At 32.0% G+C, this 22,093-nt stretch overlaps 1 protein-coding gene across 1 annotated transcript in view; it reads left to right on the top strand.

Moving 5' to 3' along the window:
* The first annotated feature begins 319 nt into the window (after positions 1-319).
* LOC129222294 (uncharacterized) overlaps positions 320-22,093 on the top strand; it is a 249,548-nt gene continuing 227,774 nt past the window's right edge. Inside the window, exons 1-3 of the mRNA XM_054856780.1 lie at positions 320-618; positions 7,810-7,920; positions 17,496-19,186. Coding sequence (XP_054712755.1) covers positions 7,818-7,920; positions 17,496-19,186 — 1,794 coding nt within the window. The 5' untranslated portion in view covers positions 320-618; positions 7,810-7,817. The remainder of the gene's footprint in view (positions 619-7,809; positions 7,921-17,495; positions 19,187-22,093) is intronic.

Genomic DNA, 22,093 nt, shown 5'->3' on the forward strand with positions numbered 1-22,093 from the left:
GAGTGGCTAAACTCGCAAATAGTGTAACCGGTCAACCGTAGAAGAACCATTGTTAACCAGAAAACCCCTATAATACATTCACCATGCTGTCCTTAGCCGGTAAAACCGGTTGCTCTGTGCGAAATGGTCTGCAACAATGACTTATCCATTAAAATATCTTGTAAATTTTACTTTTCAAACTGATTTCTATTGCTGAAAAAAAAAAAAAAATTATAATATCATTTTCTGTTTTTCCGTCGGTGCAAAAAAGATGAAGAAAAAAAGTTTTTGCTTATGTACACTGTGACCATTGTTTCTTTCTGCTTAGTGGTGTTGTTTTGGTTTTCAGTTTCGGTAAATGATTTGATTGTTATAGCTCAATGATAGTTGATAAACATCTGTTTCAAATTCTTTAAACGCCCACAATATTTATTGTATGAAAACTTATGGCAGACGTGCTTAAGTTCCCCAGCTTTTTTCTTGTATATTATGTGTAATTATTTTCTTGATAAAATCAGCGTAATGTGTGTATCCATCTTATCAGGGGGTATCATGGGAATCCCCAACAGTTAATATTTGCTCCGAAATGAACTATACGATATCGAACTTGTAAGCTGAACCATTGTAGGACGAGTTCATGTGAGTATCAGCTAATTACAATAACAATATACATTTTTTTAAAAAAAAATCAAGTTTATATAAATATATAACTTTGTAGAATCTACGTATTTATCACCTTGATCTTTTATTTGGGGCATTCCACAGTATTTTTGACATTATGTAGAGTCCGTAACGTGACCTTTTTTTGCCATAACTTTTTAATTTACCGTTTGATTTGCAAATTATTTTAATTTGAGTTGGTGTGTTGGTAGGAAAAGATAAAAATAAAATAATATGCTAACAGTAAATTAAAAAGTTATGGCAAAAAAGGTCATGTTACGGACTCTACATAAATGTCAAAAATACCGTGGAATGCCCCATCTGGTTATTCACTAAATAATTTGAGAATTGAAAATGATTGATGAAGGTTTTAGTTATTTCCTACTTACCTCAACAACACAGTCATTTTATGATGCTTGTACTTTTCCACTAAAACATTACAATTTGTTCTTGAACATCATCGTAGATTCTGACTTAAGCTCAAAGCGCATGTAATGCATAGGGGGCTTGTACCGGAGGGGAGGGGGCAAGCAAAAACGTCTCTCATACATTATTTTAGCTCATTACTCAACATCTTCCTGTTCTAGGGCGGCCTAACTGACTTCGACTCAGTCAGTAACAGCATATTTTGACCCACCTGTATAAATTAAAAAAGTTAAATTAAACAGTGCTGAATCTCGATTCTTCCAAGGTCGAGCAGTGATATGAAACTACCGCTATTCCTATTTTGCTGTACGTTTTTAAGTCAAGTTTTTAAACTTTTAAACAAAGAAAGTTGTTAAACGTAAAATAAGGCTCAAAATTGGCATCAAAAACTACAATTTTAGACAATTTTCGGTAGCGTTAGAAGAGTGGGAGAAATAGAGATTTCCCTGAGATTTTTTTTTCAATAGAATGTCAGGGGTTCCATCCAGAAATTCTCCGAAATGTGAAGTTTTAAAAATGTAGTTTTAGGCTATCCTTGGTAAACTTAATGGAATAGTGAAGGATCGTGAGTTCTTCAAAAAACGTTTCGACATTGAACTAAAAAAAATGCCAAACTATCTTTGGTCAGGTTAGAGAAGGAAGGAGGTGGGGGGGGGGGGGGGCTCAGCGATCCCATTTGAAGCATTTAAAAACAAAAGTGTACTTGACACAATTTTTAACTACATTTAGTGACGATAGGGAACTCGGCGACTCTCCTTCGGAAAGATTTCGTCATTGAAATTTTTAATGATCTGATCATATGTCTGAAACAGTGAAAGGAAAGGTAACAGGTTTCCCTGGTGTTTCCCCCATGACATTTTTTAGGAGGGCACCGTGCACTTCTGCTTTTAAGCTAACTTTTGACTTGAAAACTCAATCCACCCTTCTTGCCCCTTAGAACTTTCAACAAAACTTCACCAAAGCAACTTTTTTTTTCGATAGATAAAGATTCATACAAGTCTGTCTTTGAAATATCACTCCCTCGTTTCAATCACCTATTCACTAGAATATATACCTGAGTTTTCAGCATCATTTATAAAACTTAACATAAAAAATATTTTCATTATTTAAAACATAATTACTATTGAAAAACATTCGGACTTTGTATGCATATACTATACCAAAAAGTGAAAAAAGCACCTTTTCTCTGATAAACATTACAGAAGAAAGTACAATTTTAATTGAATTAAAGTGCACTTTTATCGGAGAGTGCACTGCCCTTTTCTTGGTCTGAGGGAAACACTATTTCCCTCAAGGCATTTTTTTCTGAAACTGAAATCAATTTTAGGTTTTAGTGCAGATAAAAGGGCTACAGAGCTCTCCCACAAAAATTTCTAAGCGAAATTTTCAGCCATCCTTTGTGACTTTGAGGGAACAGTGAAGGTTTAAATCTTTTGTCTAGACATTTTTCGATATTTAAGTCTGAAAAACACAATTGTAGACTGTCTTTGGTGACTTTGGGAGAAAGTTTTGACATTACCAAAAGCAGAGTTAGGTGGCTCTTCTTCGAAGCTATTCGAATTCGACGTTCTAAAAACGTTGCTTTTTGCTTGGGAACAATAAGAGACAGCTCAGAGGTTTGAGCTTCCCTCCCAAAATCTTTCCCGAATTTAAGTCAATTTTAATTCTTTTAGAAAAAAGGATTCAGGTGTGCTACCACAGAAGATGACCCCTAAAATGGTAGTCTGTGTATGCAGTGTTGCTATTTTGTCCACTTTTTTGTAAAAAGTTCGGGACGCCAGAAGAAATTGGACAAAACTGGACGAATTGAAAAATCAATTGATTATCCACACATAAATTTATTGTTATGGTGTAACAAAATTAGTTAATTCAAAAACAATATGTATTATGAATTAATCATTTAATTAAAATAGAATGATTGTTAACTTTAGAATTTAACAAATCCAAAAAAAATTTTAATTACACATTGGTACAGCTTATTTTAGATTATAATTAACTTAAAAGTAATAAAATTTAACAATGTGAATAAGCTATTGCGCATGATTAGACTATTATAACCAATAGGGTCATTCCATGTCAAATCAACCAATCACTCAAAATGACCATCTCAGATTTTCATGAAACTTTCAGGGATTATATTGTTTGACATTCTAAATTCAGATCTACTTTTAAAAAAAATCTATCTTTTTGGTTAATGAGTTATTAATTTTTTAAATGTGTAAAAACTCCCGTTTTTTTACTCATGTGTTGTGCTTAAAAATGCTACAATTTTAGTTCTATGGGGTCAATACAGTTGGTTAACAGCTCATTTTAAAGAGAATTGCATGAGCTTTAATTTGACATGCAACTTGCATATTTCTCTTGAATTTTTAATATTTTTTAAAATTTAAAATTTAAATTTTTTAAAGTTAATGTTCTTTAAAAATTTTGAAAAAAATATATGTTTTTTAATATGTTTTAATAAATACATCCTAAAAATTTCAGAGTGGGGACATGATGGGATCAGCAGTTATAGCAAATAATGCAATGACACTTTTTTGTAAAAAAAATAATATATATATATTTATATATGTGTGTTTTTTTATTAGACATTTTTTAGATTATTTTCTTTTATTTTTTTAAAATCATATTTTTTAAATTAATCTCTTACTTTTTAAAATTACTTTTATTTTAAATTTTCTTTAAAATTATTTTTTAATTTTATTTTTAACTAAGCAATTTCTAATTTGGCAACATTTTATTTCAAAATTATGATATAAATTAAAATATAATTAAAAATTGAAAATGAAATGCATTAAAACCATTTAAAGAACAGGCAGATCATGCAGCAGCTTGTTTACACATGTATTGAAACACTCCCTGACATGTTCAAACAGGTGTGTGACCCATTAAGTCCAATAGCTGAAGGAAGCTGTTCATTCTTATTCTGGCTTTCAAATAGTAAAGTAGGTTGTGTTTGATGTATTGATAATTGTGCTTTTTTAAATTTTGCTTAATTGTTTGTTTTTCAATAGATGTTCTCATATTTTAACAGTTATAAAAGTTGATTATTTTTAAATATTTTTGTGCAAATTTTCAAGAGTGCTTATTGGAATTTAATAATGACCTTTTAACCAAGCTTTAAAGAAAAAAAACATGACTGAAGCAGGGACTTCAAAAATTATTTCTTTGTACTGCTGCAATCCATTTAAGAAGCCTGGACATGACTATTACAAGAAAAATTTAAGAACTGTGAGTAATAATGTATCAAAGCATCATAAGGAAGTAATTGAAGACTATAAAATATGTGATACTTGCCGCAAAGCTGTACAAAAATTACCTTTAGTTACCTCAGATTATAAAGAAAGTTCAGATGAAGCTCTGAGTGAAACAGATCATGAGACTGAAATTTCAACTCCAGAAAAGTCTAAAGCTATTGAAATTTTAAATGAAAGTCTTGGAGTAATTGATGAAACTCCCGTAAAAAAAATTCGTCTTAGTGAAAAGAAGTACCCCCAGACAAAATTAACTAAGATCACTGAAGTTTTAGGAACTCAACTATTTGGTTTAAGCTCAAAAAAATCAGATCTCATAAAGTTCGATTATGATAGTGAAATAATTAGCCGACTTAAAGAAAGAGAAATTCTCCAGTACAACTGACAAAAGCTTAAAACTGCAAATTTTAACAACACTTCCAGAAAATTGGACCTTAAAGCAAATAGAAAGCGAATTTAAAGTGACAAATTTCATTGCTAGAAAAGCTAAAATACTCATGAAGGACAAAGGAATAATGTCTACTCCTGATCTAAAACCTGGAAAGGCATTAAGCCCAGAGACAGCGAATCTAGTGAAACAATTTTATGAATGTGATGAAATCAGTCGTCAGATGCCTGGTAAGAAAGACTTTGTTTCTATTAAAGTGGATGGAAGAGCAATTAATCTCCAAAAGTTTTTAATTTTAAATACCTTAAGAGAATCTTATGTGCTATTCAAAGAACATTATCCTGATAAAAAAAAATAGACTTCTCCAAATTTTGTGAACTTCGTCCAAAAAATTGTGTTCTTGCTGGATCAGCTGGAACACATTCAGTTTGTGTATATGCTGTTCACCAGAATGCAAAATTGATGATGGCTCAGTGTAAGTTACCAGAATTGATTAACAGGGACAAATCAATCAAAACTTATAAAGACTTACTTAGTTTAATGATTTGCGAAATTCCTACAGAGAAGTGTTATTTCCGTCAATGTAACAACTGTCCAGATACTAATAATTTGAAATATCTTTCTGAAGATTCGTTTTGAGCAAAACATCCTTGATACTGTAACATACAAGCAGTGGATGCAAATTGATAATAGGGCTGCACTTGAAGCAATAACAAAACAAACTGATGATTTCTTAAATTGTTTGTTTGATAGCTTACCCAAACTGCTGAAACCTTCTTTTATTGCTAGCAAACAATCTGCTTATCTTAGATATATGAAAAATAATCTGGTTGAAAATCAATGTATTGTATTATGTGATTTTGCTGAGAACTACTCTTTCCTTCTACAAGATGCTGCACAAGGATTCTACTGGAACAATGCACAAGCAACGATCATCCTTTTGTTGTATACTACATGGGAAATGCCATGTTACAGCACCTGAATTTAGCTATTATCTCTGATTGCATGTCCCATGATACAGTTGCTGTGCATTTGTTCTGGAGGCTTATGATAGCATACTTAAAGCAAAAATTGCTGCAAAGAGTAGACAAAATTCATTATTTCTCAGATGGAGCTACATCCCAGTACAAAAATAAATCGAATTTTGTAAACCTCTATCACCATACTGCAGATTTTTCTATTGAAGTAGAATGGAATTTTTTTGCATCATACCATGCTTGTGATGGTATAGGCGGCACAGTTAAGCAATTAGCTGCACAAGCAAGTCTTCGTATGGTCTACAATGAACAGGTTATGACCCCCCGTCAATTATATGAATGGTCTAAAGACAATATTAAAAATATCGATTTCATATATTCAACAGAAAAAGATTACGAAAAAGAATTAGCATTTCTGAAAACAAGGTTTGAAGAAGCCATAACAGTGAAAGGAACTCAACAGTTCCACAATTACAGACCAAAAAACAAAAGCACAGTTTTCGTTAAATATTACTCTTTTTCACACCACACAAAAGAAGAGATAGTAAGCAAACATGATGATGCTGATGATTTGAACTTGAATGATATAGTTGGTTTTGTAACATGTGTATATAATAATGAATGGTGACTAGGTTGTGTTTTAGGAATTGAAAATGAGGAGGTTAAAGTAAGTTTTTTACAACCTCATGGACCTTCTCCATCCTTTAAGTACCCTCATATTCCTGATGTATTGTTTGTAAATAAAACGGAAATACTAACCAAAGTTGACCCTACAACACAAACTGGAAGGGTTTACAATCTCTCAGAATCTGAAAGTTCAAAGGCGAGTAAAAAGCTACTTTCCAAACTGAGTAGAGATGAAAGACTTATCTGCCACAAGGCATTTTTATGTATCGAATTCTACTTTGTGTTTAAAAATTTCAAAATTACATCCTCGAAGTTTCTGTGCTAGTTCTGTTTACTGAACTTCAAAGGAATAAAAGATAACCAAAATTTAAGATTTTTTTGAAATTTAAAGGTTTTTTAATTAATTGAATTATTTATAGTTTTACTACAAAATGCTTATAATATTATTTAAAAAAAAACTAAAACATGTAAATTTTGAAATGAATTTAAATTGTTAAAAATGGTTTTGTGCATTTAAAAAAGTATTTTTTATTTATTTATTGTTTTTTTAATTTTTAAACAAAAATGCTAAGTAGCACCATTGCATTATTTGCTATAACTGTTGATCCCATCATGTCCCCACCCTGAAATTTTTAGGATGTATTTATTAAAACATATTAAAAAATATTTTTTTTTTCAAAATTTTTAAAAAACACTAACTTTAAAAAAATTTAAATTTTAAAAATAAAAAAATATATTAAAAATTCAAGAGAAATATGCAAGTTGCATGTCAAATTAAAGCTCATGCAATTCTCTTTAAAATGAGCTGGTAACCAACTGTATTGACCCCATAGAACTAAAATTGTAGCATTTTTAAGCACAACAGATGAGTAAAATCGAGGGCTTAGGGTCACACAAACGTAATTACATTTTTTTTCGTTGCATTTGGGTACAGGTGCATCAGACTTTAACCTATTTAAGAATCACAAGAACGTATGTTCACCTAGCTTGAGTTCTGGTTTGTGCATACATATCTACGTATAATGTTGATCTTGTTTAGAGAAGCATAATCGTAACTGCTGATCCAACCTTGTGTCATTGTAAATTTATGGTGGGTGTAGTTACGTTTGTGTGATCCCAATCCCCTGATTTTTTATATCCCCTTCAGGGCCCATGTGATCGAAGGGCTCCACACAATTGAGACTTGGTAAATTTGGTCACTGGTCCTTTCTATAAATAATTTCATTTTAAACAGTTCTGTAATTGAAAAAAAAATATGTGGGAGAACTGCCCTTTGGTTTGGTCACGCTTACCAAAAGAAAAGTGGTTTGAAACCAATTTAGACAAAATTTGTATGTTTTTTTTTTCAATTGAAAAACCAAATATTTCAGGGACAACTTTCCCTCCCCCAACTACAGCACTGTGTTTAAGGTAACATGCATGTAGTTGTATTATTTATTGCACTGCAATTACATATATTTTATGTATTTCAAAAGCTTTTTAAAATTTTTTGTGGTAGCTTCAGAAATGAATCGGACAAATAAAAGTGTGCAGAAAAATGAAGGAGGCCGTCGTATTTTTCAATCAGCATTTAGAGGCATTTTGCCGCCAGGAGACCGCAGTAATAAAGGTAATCTATTTTTTAAATTACATTTGGAGCTATTGATTTCATACATATATTGATTTTATACATATATTTTTCATATTTTTATCAAAAACAGTTAGATTTCTGATGCCTTTAACAAATACCTTTATGCTAAAGAGTAAAATTATACGTAATGGCACGGAAAAGAGCACAAATTTTCAAAAAAACACAGACACACGTTTCTGGGTTACAGCGAGCCCCTTTTTCAGTGCAAAAAAATACGAGGTTAAAGATGTAAAGAATATTAAAGCTTTTTGGCTTTAATTGGAATCCTTTACATCCATAAACTAGCATCTTTTTGTATTGAATAACAGGTTTTTTGTAATCCTGAAACAAGTATTAGCATTATTTTTCAAATTTGTACTTGAAAAAAAATTGTGTGACTTTTTTACTAATTGTGTGCATTGTATAATCTCTTTTACATGCAGTATACTCTGATTTAATGATTGCTAAGGGATTGAATATGATCATCCTTAAATTGGTTAGGCATGGCTATCAATTAAACTATCTTACACTACCAGCATGAAAAATGCTTATGACACTATTTCCTGCCAATTCGTATGTAAAATGACTCCCTGAATCTATGTACGACAACCATTTTCCTCTATCACATCACCTACCCCCTTTTTAAAGATAGTTCCTCCCTATTTTTTGTTTTTGACAGTTTCATAGCACCGTTTTGATTTGGAGAGGATCAGGGTTGGCAAAAACCCGGGTTTTTTTAAAAAAGCCCATGGACCCAGGGTTTTTTGGGTTTTTTTAAATAAAACCCAAAAAAACCCAACTAAAGCTGGGTTTTTTAAAAGAAATCTGGGTTTTTTTTGTCTTTTTTAGGGAAAATATGGGATACTTGTAGCATTTTGTAGTGTAAGTATATGGACAAAGCAAAAAATTGTCTTGAAGTAAAAAAAGATGGAAAATTTAGCGTTTTCTGAAGAAAAGTAAAAAAGACGACAAAACCCAAGAATGGTGAAGTTTCAGATTTTTTGTTTCCATGATTACCAACAGTTAAGACAAAGTTACTTCTCGAGTGATAAAATCCATTGTTTGTTTGTAATTGATCCTTTTTGTTTTTTTTTTGCATTTTACTTTTTTGTATTTCATTTTGTTATGCAAAACTACTGTAGAACCTCAAGTAGTTTTAAACCCTTTTTACTAAATTCAAGCTTAATCAAGACATTTCTTTGAATTTTATGTTGCTTGTTTTTCTATTTCTGTGTACAGAGTAAGAAATATTAAACTTTTTCATAAGATAATGAAAATACTGTACATCCTATCCTTTTTTCTGTCTGAGCGTTCTCAAAAACGGTCAAATGAGAACAATAAGCAATCGCGATTGCTCAATAAGACCCTAGTGTCATAAAACATGAGCATCAAAATCCCATTGCCAATTACCCTTCTCCCCTGCTAGATTCATTCAGATGTGTTAGGCATAAATGCCTGTTAATAACAACAGTAAATAATCCTATCTCATCACCTCACAACACCAATAGTAAAAGAATGTTTTTCTTTACTTATAATGTATTACCAATCATTCTGCATGACTGGGGTAAAGGATTCTTACAGGGTTGGCAAAAATCCAGGTTTTTTTAAAAAAAGCCCATGGACCCAGGGTATTTTGGGTTTTTTTAAATAAAACCCAAAAAAACCCAACTAAAGTTGGGTTTTTTAAAAGAAATGTGGGTTTTTTGTCTTTTTTTAGGAAAATGTGGGATACTTGTAGCATATTGTAGCTAAGTATATGGACAAAGTGCAAAAATTGTCTTCGGGTAAAAAAAGCTGGAAAACTAGTTAAAATTCAGCATTTTCTGAATAAATGTATAAAAGACCAAAAAACCCAAAAATGGTAAAGTTTCAGATATTACCATTATTACCAACAGTTAAGGCTAAGTTATTTCTCGAGTGATAAAATCTATTGTTCGTTTTGATTACTACATTTTTTTTTTGCATTTTACTTTATTGTATTTCATTTTGTTATGCACAACTACTGTAGAACCTCAAGTAGTTTAAAAATCCCTTTTTATTGAATTCCAGCTTAATCAAGACATTTCTTTGAATTTTATATTGCCTGTTTTTCTATTTCTGTGTACAGAGTAAGAAATATTGAAATTTTTCGTAAGATAATGAAAATGCTGTACCTGTTCTGTTTTCTGTCGACCGTTTGAAAAACCTGTTAATTTCTGAAAAATATACCTTGTTTATTCGAGATTTGTGACTTGTTGGTTTGCGGAAAATAATTCACATGAAAGTTTTTTAGCTAGAGTAGTTTTCTCTGTACAATCTACAAATATTAAGAAAATCAGCCGTGACAGGACTTATAATCAAGATAATTTGAGTTATTTATTGACCAGTTAAAGAAAAAAGTTAACTATATTTACTTAAAATCTTTGAAGTATTTTTTAAATGCTGTTAAGAGTTATAAGAATTACTATTAAAGTTCAAAATTCATTTTTATGTTCATTGGCTGTGGTGAAGATCAAATAAAAAAGAAATTTAAATTATGAAAGTATTTAAATTAATTATTTTTTTAAAAAACTTCTTGGAAAATTTTAAAAACCTAAAGTGGGCAAAATAATGGGTTTTTTTTAAATGGGTTTTTTCAAAAAAACCTATTGGGTCCAACCCAATTGGGTCTAATCCGGCCAACCCTGGAGAGGATGAGAGCATTATATTTAACCCCAACACGCATCCAAACATATTCTTTGAATTTTATCAATTGTCGGGAGCAAAACACATAAAAAAAAAATTAAACAATTAGCTGTAGTTAATAAAATAAATTTTTGGATAGCAAATACTTAATTAAAAAACCAGAAAGCACAGGAATGAATGAATTTTCTTTTCTCATAGTTAAAGATAAAAACAAAATCATCATTCTAGAACAACTTATAGCCCGGTCAAAATAGACATTCGAGTTCGGAAAAATTCCCATAAAGCTGAAAATTGGTACAGACCTTAAGAACATCATTATGAGTGAAATGTCAAAAGTCCTCATCGATCCGAGTGGAGCTAAAAATTTTATGCAAGGTCAAAGGTCAAAATTGAAATTTTTTAAAAAAAAAATTGAAAACATTCGTACAGTGCTGAAAATTGGTACAGACTTTAAATGCATCATTGTGAATGATATATGAAAAATTCCCACCGATTCCACTTGAACTAAAAATTTTATGGAAGGTCAAAGGTCAAAATAAACAAAGAAAACTTAAAAAATCGGAAAAATTCACATAGAGCTGAAAATTGGCAGAGTCACAAAATACACAATTATAAATGAAATATAAAAAATCCCCATCGATCCCACTGAATATAAACATTTTATGCACGGTCAAAGGTCAAAAAATGCTTTTTTTTATTTTGCAATTATTTCAAAACATAACTGTTATTATAAAAAGCGCATATTAATTTGTAAATTATACAATATGTTGAAAAGACATTTTTATATGAAGTTCAACTCTTTCTGGTTCAAATTATGTGAAAATGGTGAAACAAGTACAACATTATCCCTTATTTAACGGATATAAGGTGCCTCTCAGTACCTACTATCCCTAATCAGATTCTTCAGCTGCAGCAGCAACAATTTCTCTAGCCTTTGCATACAAAGGTTGATCAAAAGTAACAAGTAATGCTTTGTATTCTCCAAAGCACAAAGTAAAGTAGTGTATATACTATTGTAGTTATTTGCAGGTTGGTGAATAAATGGTAAGAACAAAATTCTCGACATTGAAAAATCCATATTATTCTTTTTTAACCTTCAATATAACCGTTCCAACCTGATAGCGATAATTTTTCCATTTCCCATACAACCATAACAAATCTATTTTCCGGAGTAAGAAAGAAGTTGTATCACTTTCATAAGCAAAATTCTGAGCAGTTATTTTACTATATCCTACTACACCATTATTGTGGTACTCTTGTGTTGGCACATGAGCTTTTTCTGCAAAATCTTTCGCTGAAATAATTTGTTTCATTCGCGATAAAGGATCTTCTGCTAAAACTGAACTTCTAGGAGTAATAATTTGGATTATTCCCATTATGTGTAGAGTGTTATGGCCATCTAAAGTGTGTATGTTAATACCAGCATTGTCTGCTGCGTATTGAATAAATATCCCGGTTTCTGATGGTACAATATGTGGCTGATGGTTAAAAACTGTAGCCGCCTCATAACGTCATAGTATCATTATGCGAAGCACTTAAACCAAAAGACGAGAAAATTTGTATCAAACGTTTAGATCCAAATCCTCGATGAAAAAAAACTGAGAGACCCAATTGTAATATCGAGATGAAAGATCTAGGACGAACAGCAGCCATAATACAGTGGCTGACACTAGTACATATTAATTTCAAATGTTCCAATTTAGATCGTTTTCTTTTTAAGATAATTTGCTCCAAAAAATAAGTCAATGACTCCGGAATGTCACTATTAGTGATGTGGATCGGGTAAATACCCAGTGGGTAGGTAAATATTTTTTGGGTATTTACCCGGGTATTTACCCAAGGCCTGGGTAAATACCCAAAAACTGGGTATTTTACAAAAAAATGCAAGTATGCAAAAAAAAGTCTGAATTTTTTTTTTTAAATCTAAATATGAAATAATTGGTAAAATTGATACATACATTATGTATTACACAGTTGATAATATTTTTTTATTGGAAGACTTGATGAAACTATGAAAGAAACATATCGTGAACCAAAGAATCTTTCTTTTCAATGTCATAATTGGCAAGTATAAGCAATTCAATGATGAACTTCAGGATTTCAAAATCACAATCTAAGTTAGTCATATCCAAAATGAAAAAAAAAAAAGAAGCATGAGGGATGCTTGGAAGAATTTACTAAGACGTTATTAAGACTATGATGTTATTTATTTATTTTATTGCTGTTTAAATGATAACGTGGCAAATATAGAAACAGTTTTCACATTAATAAGCAAAAAAAAAAATTGTTTTCTGCTGCCTTGCTCATTTGCATTTGCTCCCCGGTATTTCATGATGAAAATGTATTCGAACTATTTTTAATACACGCAATTAGTGATGTGGGAAGGTAAATATTTTTTTGGGTATTTATCAGAAGGCAGGGTAAATTCCTTAGTAATTGCGAATTTTGCCAAAAAAAAAAACTTAAGGTGGTATCAAAAGTTGATGATTTTCTTTAACATTAACTGTAAAGTGAAAGTTTAAAAATATAAAAATTTATATATTATAATTTCTTTAATTAAAGGCGTAATGAAATCTTATCAAAAAAACTGTCAGAATTTAGAATGAACTATTCTAAAACTTAAATAGGATGGAAGGATAATTTAATTTTTTATGGGGTAAAGCAAAGGAATGTAAGTTTAATTTTGTCACATAGATGGCACTAGCACAACTTTTCATCTTTGATTTTTCATAATATCATGCTACTAGTTAGTTTTGGCTCTGAGTTATAATCAGTTTGTAAAAAGCCTCCTAAATACTAAATGCCTATCACATTTGTTTAAAAGTGATCCTCCGCCAGTACACAAACAACGCTACTACCTGACGGCAATACATGGATGGTGTTGCTATGACGATGGATCCAAACAATTCCAAACGTTAATTGGTTAATTTTAAAATTTAAATTTAGAAGTTAACCAATTGTTTTCTCCTCTTTTAATTTCTAATGCTTTTGATCTTCGATAGTTGGCAGTAGCCAGAACTCCGAAAATATGCTAACTGGGATCTTTTTGCTCTATGTTAAAAGGGAGAACGTGATAGGCATTTAGTATTTAGGAGGCGTTAGTTTGTCACTCACCTTGTATTTGTACTGGTAAAACTTTAAATTTTGCTTTGAAAAGTGAAAAACAAAAAAGAAAGATGGAGACATTGATTAGGCATATCCAACACATTTAATGTGAATATCATATTAGATTGCTAAGTTGTTTCACACAATAATTCTTTAAATTTGTGATTCAAAAATTTATTGTTTTGTATATGGTTGGTTATATATATAGTGGAATAGACAGAAAAGTATTTTAGTTGAATATAAATTTTTGAAATAAATACCCGGGTAAATACCCATTTTGGGTATTTACCTGGGTATATACCCTGGGTATTTACCCCTAAAAATAAATACCCAGGTATTTTACATCACTAGTCACTATTAATATTTTCAAACATTTGACATGGCGGGGGATAATTGTTAGTGTCGCACACGACAGATTGAATATCTTCTTGAATAATTTCTGCCGCAGTCTTTAGTACCCTAAATCTTTCCTCTTTTGCTGTTTTTTTTTTTCGTACCAAGCTTTGTTCAGTATATCGTGCTGAGTGTAAACAAATCATTGCTAAACTTCCACGTTTCTCGGTTATAATCATTCTATTGCCAAACTTTAACTTTAATCTGATTTTGATTGTTTTATCATCTGGGATTTCAGTTTTACAAATATTTTTTAGTTCTTACAGTGAAAACTGACAATCATCATTATTTTCAATAAAATCAAATATTTCTGTCATCGCCATAGTAACAGCGGGATTTTCAGGACGACCTGCTTTAAGACCTACAGAACGCTTTAGAAATGAAGTGTAGCAATTAGAATGGTACTCCGCTTCAGCAGCAACTAAATCGTATTCATATTGTATGCATGCAATAACAATTTTTGCTACGTCATCTGAACGATTATGTGTAATCTTTAGAATATTATCTTTAAAGGAAACAGTAGCAACTTGACAAATTCTACGCCGTATATTCTGCTGTTTTTTCTTTTCAGTCTCTTCATTTGCTTTATCACCACAAAATAAGCAACAGTTTTTAAAACAAAATGTTGTCTCACCTGATAGGACTCTAGTACGAGGTGGACTACTCAGAGATGTACTGGCCTCTGTCTCTTGTTGTCTTTTAGCTGCCGCAATGCCCACTTTCGGGTGTACATTTTGCGACACTACATGAACTGATCCACCGACTGTTTGTCTTTCAAGTATTCAACAAACCCATCGTTCCTTGCTCTACTTGAATCAATTATAGATTTTAGTCCGCTTTCAACAGTAACAATTTCACCGTCAGTCAAAGATTTATTGCAAATGAAGCAATCTTGCGGCATCTTTGAAGAATTATTTGTTAAGGGTACGTGTTCATATCAAAAATAGTATCAATAAACCCGACTTTTCACATCAAAGAATCACTCCCTGTTAATAGGAGCACTTGAGCGATTGACTTTGCTCATACAAAGAAATCTAAGCGCATCCACTCTCCCCTGAATGTAATTTGATCTTTTCAATTTGAAGGGGGGGGTGTGAATCGTAAGAGGGGATAGGCATAGCGGTCAAGTGTAGTTTCTCGAGGTCACTCGAAAGAAAGAAAAGGATCTTCAGTACTATTTCCAAGTTTCAAAAACTGCGATACCTTATGAATGTTATCATTTATTGGGGGGGGGGGGAGCACGAATATTGGGCTTTTTTAACACCTAGGGCAGATCCAGTTTCTGGTTTTGGAAGTACTCGTTATCAGAAAGGGATCAAAGTAATTTTAGGGCACAAATAGGGGGTTTAAGGTCAACGAAATATGTCATCAAAATGCAGCTTTAATTTTGTCGCTTACGGGGAGGAGGGCTGGGAGGTAAGACCCCCAAGGCACAGCCTTTAAATCTGCGCTTGTATGTACATAAATACCTAGTTTTCCAACTTTGTATCCTCTATTTTAAGACACTTACCGTTTAAGAGATATTTGTGAAAAATTGATTTTCTGAACTTCGACCTTGAATAAAACGTTTAGCTCCACTGGGATTCGTTGGGAACGTTTGAAGTTTCGTTTATAATGATGTCTCTAATTATTTCTATGGTAATTTCATAGTCAAAGTGCAATATTTGGACAAAAATTGGGATTTTAGGGTGAATTTTTAGAAATTTGAGTCCCTGAACTGCTGTTTTAGGCTTTATTTTATCACTTTAGGGAGAGGGGGGTATGACCCCTTGACCCCATCCACTGAATCCCTCTCCAGTTTGTGCATAATTATCTATTAATTTTCAATCTTTGTATCCCCTTTTTTTTACAATAACACTTACCGTTTAAGAGATAGTTGCGAAAAATCAGTTTTTGACCTTTGACCTTGAATAAAATTTTTAGCTCCACCGGGATCGATGGGGACTTCTGACACTTCACTTTAGTGTTGTCCTTAACTATATTTGTGTTAATTTCATAGTCAAAGTACCAAATAGAGGTACAAATAAGGGGTATAAGGGATTTTTTTTTAATATGTCTCCAATGCCATTTTAACCTATATTTAGTAGCTTTAGGTGGAAGGTATGACCCCCATGACCCATCCTCAGAATCCCCACTTGTTTGTACACAATTGCATACCTTTCAAACTTTGTAACCTCCATTTTTTCGCTAACAATTATCGTTTAAGAGATATATATGAAAAATTGATTTTTTGACCTTTGACGTTGCATAAAATTTTTAGCTCCACTCGGATCGATGAGGACTTTTGACATTTCATGTATAATGATGTTCTTAAGGTCTGTACCAATTTTCAGCTTTATGGGAATTTTTCTGAACTTTCGCTTTTTTTTTGGTCTATTTTGACCGGGCTATTAGGTTCATATCGTCGCCTCAAAGCAACAGTAGCTTATCTTACTGTTATTCCTGAGCTTAGATGTCTTACTGTTGCTCTGAGGCGACAATATACAGTTCGATTTCGTTGGGAAGAATGAGAGAATTTTAAAAATATTTTTTTCATTTATTTAATTTGAAATTATTGCCACCTTTACTTGGATTTATTTTACGTACTACATACATAAGATTATAGTCAATCAAAAAAACTCAAGGGTCATGGTAGGGGTCCAGACCCCTTGGACCCTTCCCTTGTGTGCGCCGCTGACCATAAGTGTTTAAAACATACGAGGGCAAATCAAAAAGTCTTTGCACCTATTTTTTTTTTTTTTTTTTGAAACCAAAATACGGCTGTGAATACAAAGCGAACATATACATTCCCAGCAGTGACAGTTCCTTGAACAGTACCAGCCGTATCTGCTTTTTGTTCTGAAGAGCGGAGCTGCAATCGGTCATTTAAGATGACGTTCTTCAGACGTCCACAGCTTATGAGCAGTGAAGTGTTCTTTGTTTTGTACGGAGCAAGGGATAAAAGTCCATAGAAATTCGCAGGGACCTATAACCCAAACCTTGCCTAGTGATTTTCACGTTTTTGCTCCACTGAAGAAGTTTTTCGTAGGACAGAGATTCACGTGTGACGAAGATGCCAAGAACGCGGTTCCACTGGCAGCCGGAAGAATTTACCACTTAGGGATCTCTGATTTAGTGCTACAATGGGACAAATGTCTGAACTGGTGTGGTGACTATGTGGAAAAATAATGTAATGTGCGTAGTACACTACATATGTTTGTAAATACCTGTATGTACCAATTTTTGGCAAATAAAATACGGGCACAAAGACGTTTTGATTTGCTCTCGTACATGATTCAAACAAACTGTGACCAACCACTGTGCAAGAAATTTCTTATAAATTTATTGTGACAGTGATTTTTTCATGTGAAAAATAATTCATCCTATTTTGCTTCATGTAATAATTTTTCCATTTATTTATTTATATTTTTTAGACTCAAGAAAAGAACGTCAGAATGAGAGAACGTCTGCTTCATCAGCAAATCATACGTTGAAAGAAAATATTGATGAACAAAGACCTCCTGATAAAAAAAATGACCTTAGCATTCAGAAAAATGTTCCAAATCGTTCTAAAAATGAATGTAATGTAAAGGATCAAAAAGAGAGTACTTTAAAATTTTCGAGTAATAGATCTTTATCAGGGGAAGATGTTGGAGGCCCGCTTGCAAGAAATTTTCCGGGGGCTGAATATTCTGATGTTAATTTAAATCATAAAAAATCTGGTGCTATGGAATGTGTCTCTAACAGTTTCAGTAAACCTAATTCTGGTAAAGGAGATTGGAAACACGATGCCAATTCAAATGAAACTGTTTTACGGCATAATCAGAGGGTTAAAAGAAGCAACTCATGTCGTGATGGGGCACTGGATGATATGTCATCTGCGTTTTCAAAGTCCTTCAACTCATCAACAACAAATTCATTTTCTTATAAAAAAGATAATTTTAGAAGCAACTGTAGGAAAAATGTATCTTGTCAGAAATTTCAAGAAATTAATGAAAAGTCCTATAGTAAAAAGTGTGAACCTCGAGATGATTACGGTCAAAATGCATCACATTCTGATTATAATAGTGAAAGCAATGAAGAAGAAATTAACCATAAAAAGTATGAACCTCGAGATGATTATGGTCAAAATGCATCGCATTCTGATTATAAAAGTGAAAGCAATGAAGAAGAAATTAACAGTGATGCAATTGAATATGAGGTAGAAAAAATCTGTGAACGTCATGTATTGGTAGATAATTCTGTAAAAGTTTTAAATAACAATAAAGAACAATTGAAAATTACAATTTCCAACCCACTACAAAGAAAATGTACTGATTACTGCAATCCTGAAAGTAAATTAAATAGTAAATTCAGTGATCAATCTTCAAATAAGGCTGTGATAGTACATAAACCAGAAAATAATACAAATAACCATAATGTACTTCATGAAAATAGAGATGCATGTTTATTTGATACTGGCGATGGAAAGACTACAATACATCGACAAGGAAATGCACCAGCAGCACATTCAAAAATTAGTCATTCAAAATTTGATGATTATCCTAATCATAAATTGAGTAGTAAGTTCCATGATCATACTTCAAAAAAGCCTATTGTACATAAACCAGAAAATAACACAAATAACCCTAATGTGCTTCATAAAAATAGAGATGCATGTTTATCTGATACTGGTGATGGAAAGACTACAATACATCGGCAAGAAAATGCACGAGCAATACATTCAAAAATTAGTCATTCAAAATTTTGTGATAATCCTAAACGTAAATTAAATAGCAAGTTCCTTGATCATACTTCAAAAAAGTCTACTGTATATACACCAGAAAATAACACAAATGTGCTTTTTAAAAATGTAAATTCAAGTTTATCTAATAGTAGTGATGGAGAGGCTTTAAGTATTGTTGATGGGGAAAATTTAAAAGGAAATACATCAGCTGTGCGCTCAAAAATAAGTCACTCGAAATGTAATGAAGATGGTGAAAAAGTATATGACTTCAACTTTCTTTCTGAATGTACTTCTGCTACTGAATGTAAAACCATTCAAGGCATCATTAGGGAGGGAATTGATGAATCTGAGCTGGACCTCAGAGCTCTTGATGATAAAAAAATATTTTCCGATGAAAAGGTGGGCGCTTTATAAACTATGTTTATATATATATATGTGTGTGTGTGTGTATGTATATATATATATATATATATATATATATATATATATATATATATATATATATATATATATATATATATATATATATATTTATATATTTTTATTTCAGTAAGAGTTCTTTAAAATGCTAGTCTATAAAATGCAATTTTCCATTATCTCTCAGAAATTTGTATTAAACTATCAGGGCATAAAACTGGGCAGTAAAAGTCAGTTAAAGTCAGTATCTTAAAAATTGGTCAATATTAGTCATTATTTACCGAATTTAGTCAGTAAAGGCAGGTTTTTTTTTACTTTCTTCTATATCTAATACAGTCGAATCCTGACTTACGCGAAGGATGCGTTCCAAGACCCCCTCGCGTAAGTCGAAATTTCGCGTTGTGGAAAAAGGTATGTGTAAAGACTTTTATAAACATATCCACCACCTCAAATTGTTAACCATTTCTTAACTATACAGTGCTGTTTCTTGCATAAAAAACTGAATTTTTATTTATATTTTAAATTTAAAAAAATAACATTTTATTCAACATAAAATACTGTTACAATGCACTAAATCAATGATCGATGGGAAAGAAAGACATAAAATAAACCAGTACACTACGTACAGTATGTTATAAGAAAAACAAATACACTATAGTTTTACTGTACAGTGGATCCAGTAATGATATTTGTAACTTAAAAAAAGTGAAGATGATGATTTATGCTGTGTGATCTCAAACCGTTATTCTTTGATATTTTCAAATACACAATACTGTTGCTTCACTAGTTCTTTATAACGTTTCCATCTATGGCAATTGGCAATGCAACACCCCTCTTAAATTCACAATACAAGAGCAGTTTCCGGTTTCATTATTTTGGAATTTTGCTTAGATACTACTTGGTGAACTTTGACGGACTTCCTTTTATTTAACTTCTAATTGTACATGGAAGATTCACCCATGCCTAATTGTCGTGCCACCTTCAACACATTTGTTCAAGCACATAATCTTTAGTTTTTCTTTAATTGTCAGAAAACTTTCTCTTTTTCTTTCTATCTTCACAAGATGAAACAGCCTCTTAGGTGTCATTATATTTCAACAACTCTCACATTTAGAATGAAAAAAAAATGGAAAATGAGGCGTAGTTATTTGTATAAACGATGTATCAGACTAGTACGGTGTGTTAACTTTCGCTCTGAGTGATGCTAAAGGGATGAAAGTCCATTCACGAAAAAACATTTTTTAGTAGCCAATACCGACACCATGATTCCCTTCCGAAAATTTTCGTGTTGCGGGCGAGGAATTCACATTATGTCTAAAATTCTTGACTGGTGAAAAAAATCGCGTTATAGCCATTTCGCTTAAGTCGGATTGCGTTGTAGTGGGAGTCGACTGTGTATAGAAGTCTTTATTTTTGTGAAGAAAATCAATCCACTCTAAAGAATCACTTTTCAATCGATTACTAATTTTTTGCTCTGAAAAGTTGGGGGCGGGGGGAGGATATTTTACTTTTGGATATGAGGGGGCGGTTGCCTCCCTGAAAAGCAAATTGTGCTTTTTAATTAATAAATGATATTTGAGGTTGTGAAACACAATGACAAATGTTAATAGGAACGTGATTCTGTTACCCTTAATTCAAACACGTGGTTTTCCTTCGAAAGTATGAAGCTTTGCATTACCTAAGGGGATAGTTCATAATGGTTCCATGCTTGGTCTATCGCTCCTTTAAGGTCCTTGGTCGAAAAATATTGGCTTCAAATTTCATATAATTTTCTTGCTAGATGTTCCAACATACTTTCCATTGGATTTTTGTCTGGGCTAAGCGATAGGCAGTCCATGACATTGATACTACATATTTGTTGTGTTAGACACATGAGTAGGTGCTTTGTCTTTTGGAAATACACTGAGTGGTACTCCCAGCAAATCCTGCATCAGAACAAAATCGCCCTTTAATCTTTGCTGATAGTTATGGGAGTTCATTTTCTTGCTAGAAATTGCCAAAAATGCTTGTCTATTGAATCTAAAAGTATCTGAAGCTATAACTTACCCCCCCATCTTGCCTGTCTACAGAAAAAAAAAAAAAACCTTTTCGTTCGCTTCTTAAATCATGCCAGTAAAATTTTTATTCATCAGGTCCATCTAAGTTCCACTTTTTCTCAGTACTAAATATTGTTGACAGCCATTTGTCACCATAAGACGTCGTTTTCTTTGCTTGGTTTAAACGCAGGGTTTGTTGTGGCATTCGGTTTAATTGACTAATGTTTTTGGCGATTTGTAACAAGAAAATGAGCTTTCTCAACTCTTAGCAAATGTAAGAGGACCATCTTATTCGAATACAGGATTTGCTTAGCGGACCAAACTGTATTTCAGCATTGTGTGTATGAAATAACTAGAGGTAATGAAACACAATTTCATATTTACATTTGTAACTATGTTTCTCAAACTCAATTCATAAATTAAAAAGTGTCTGTAATTATGCTACACCCTATTTTCTAGTTTTCTTCATAAATTCAATGCATTGTGTTTTTAAAATAAATGACCCTAACTTGTGTTTCACGTACTAGTTATCATTATATACACATGTCATATGAATCCCTCCATTCATATTTTTACTGTGAATTGTATTTTATGTTTGTGTCTATATTTTTGAAACGATGTAGTTTTTGTACATGCAAAGATCTTTAACAGAGTTAAATGTAAAATTTATACATTTTTTCCACTTCGTATTTCCTGATTTCAGAATTTTTCATGGAGTTGTTTTCCCACTGAGTTTTCAAACAAAAAAAAAAAAAAAATGTGAATAGAAAAGTGCTCTCAATCACTAAATAATATTTTAAACAGTTGCCAAATCTTTTAATTTATTTTCCTACTTTCGGAAAAGTTTTATTCA

The sequence above is a fragment of the Uloborus diversus genome, chromosome 5, assembly GCF_026930045.1.
Source record: "Uloborus diversus isolate 005 chromosome 5, Udiv.v.3.1, whole genome shotgun sequence".
Taxonomy (NCBI): Eukaryota; Metazoa; Arthropoda; class Arachnida; order Araneae; family Uloboridae; genus Uloborus; species Uloborus diversus.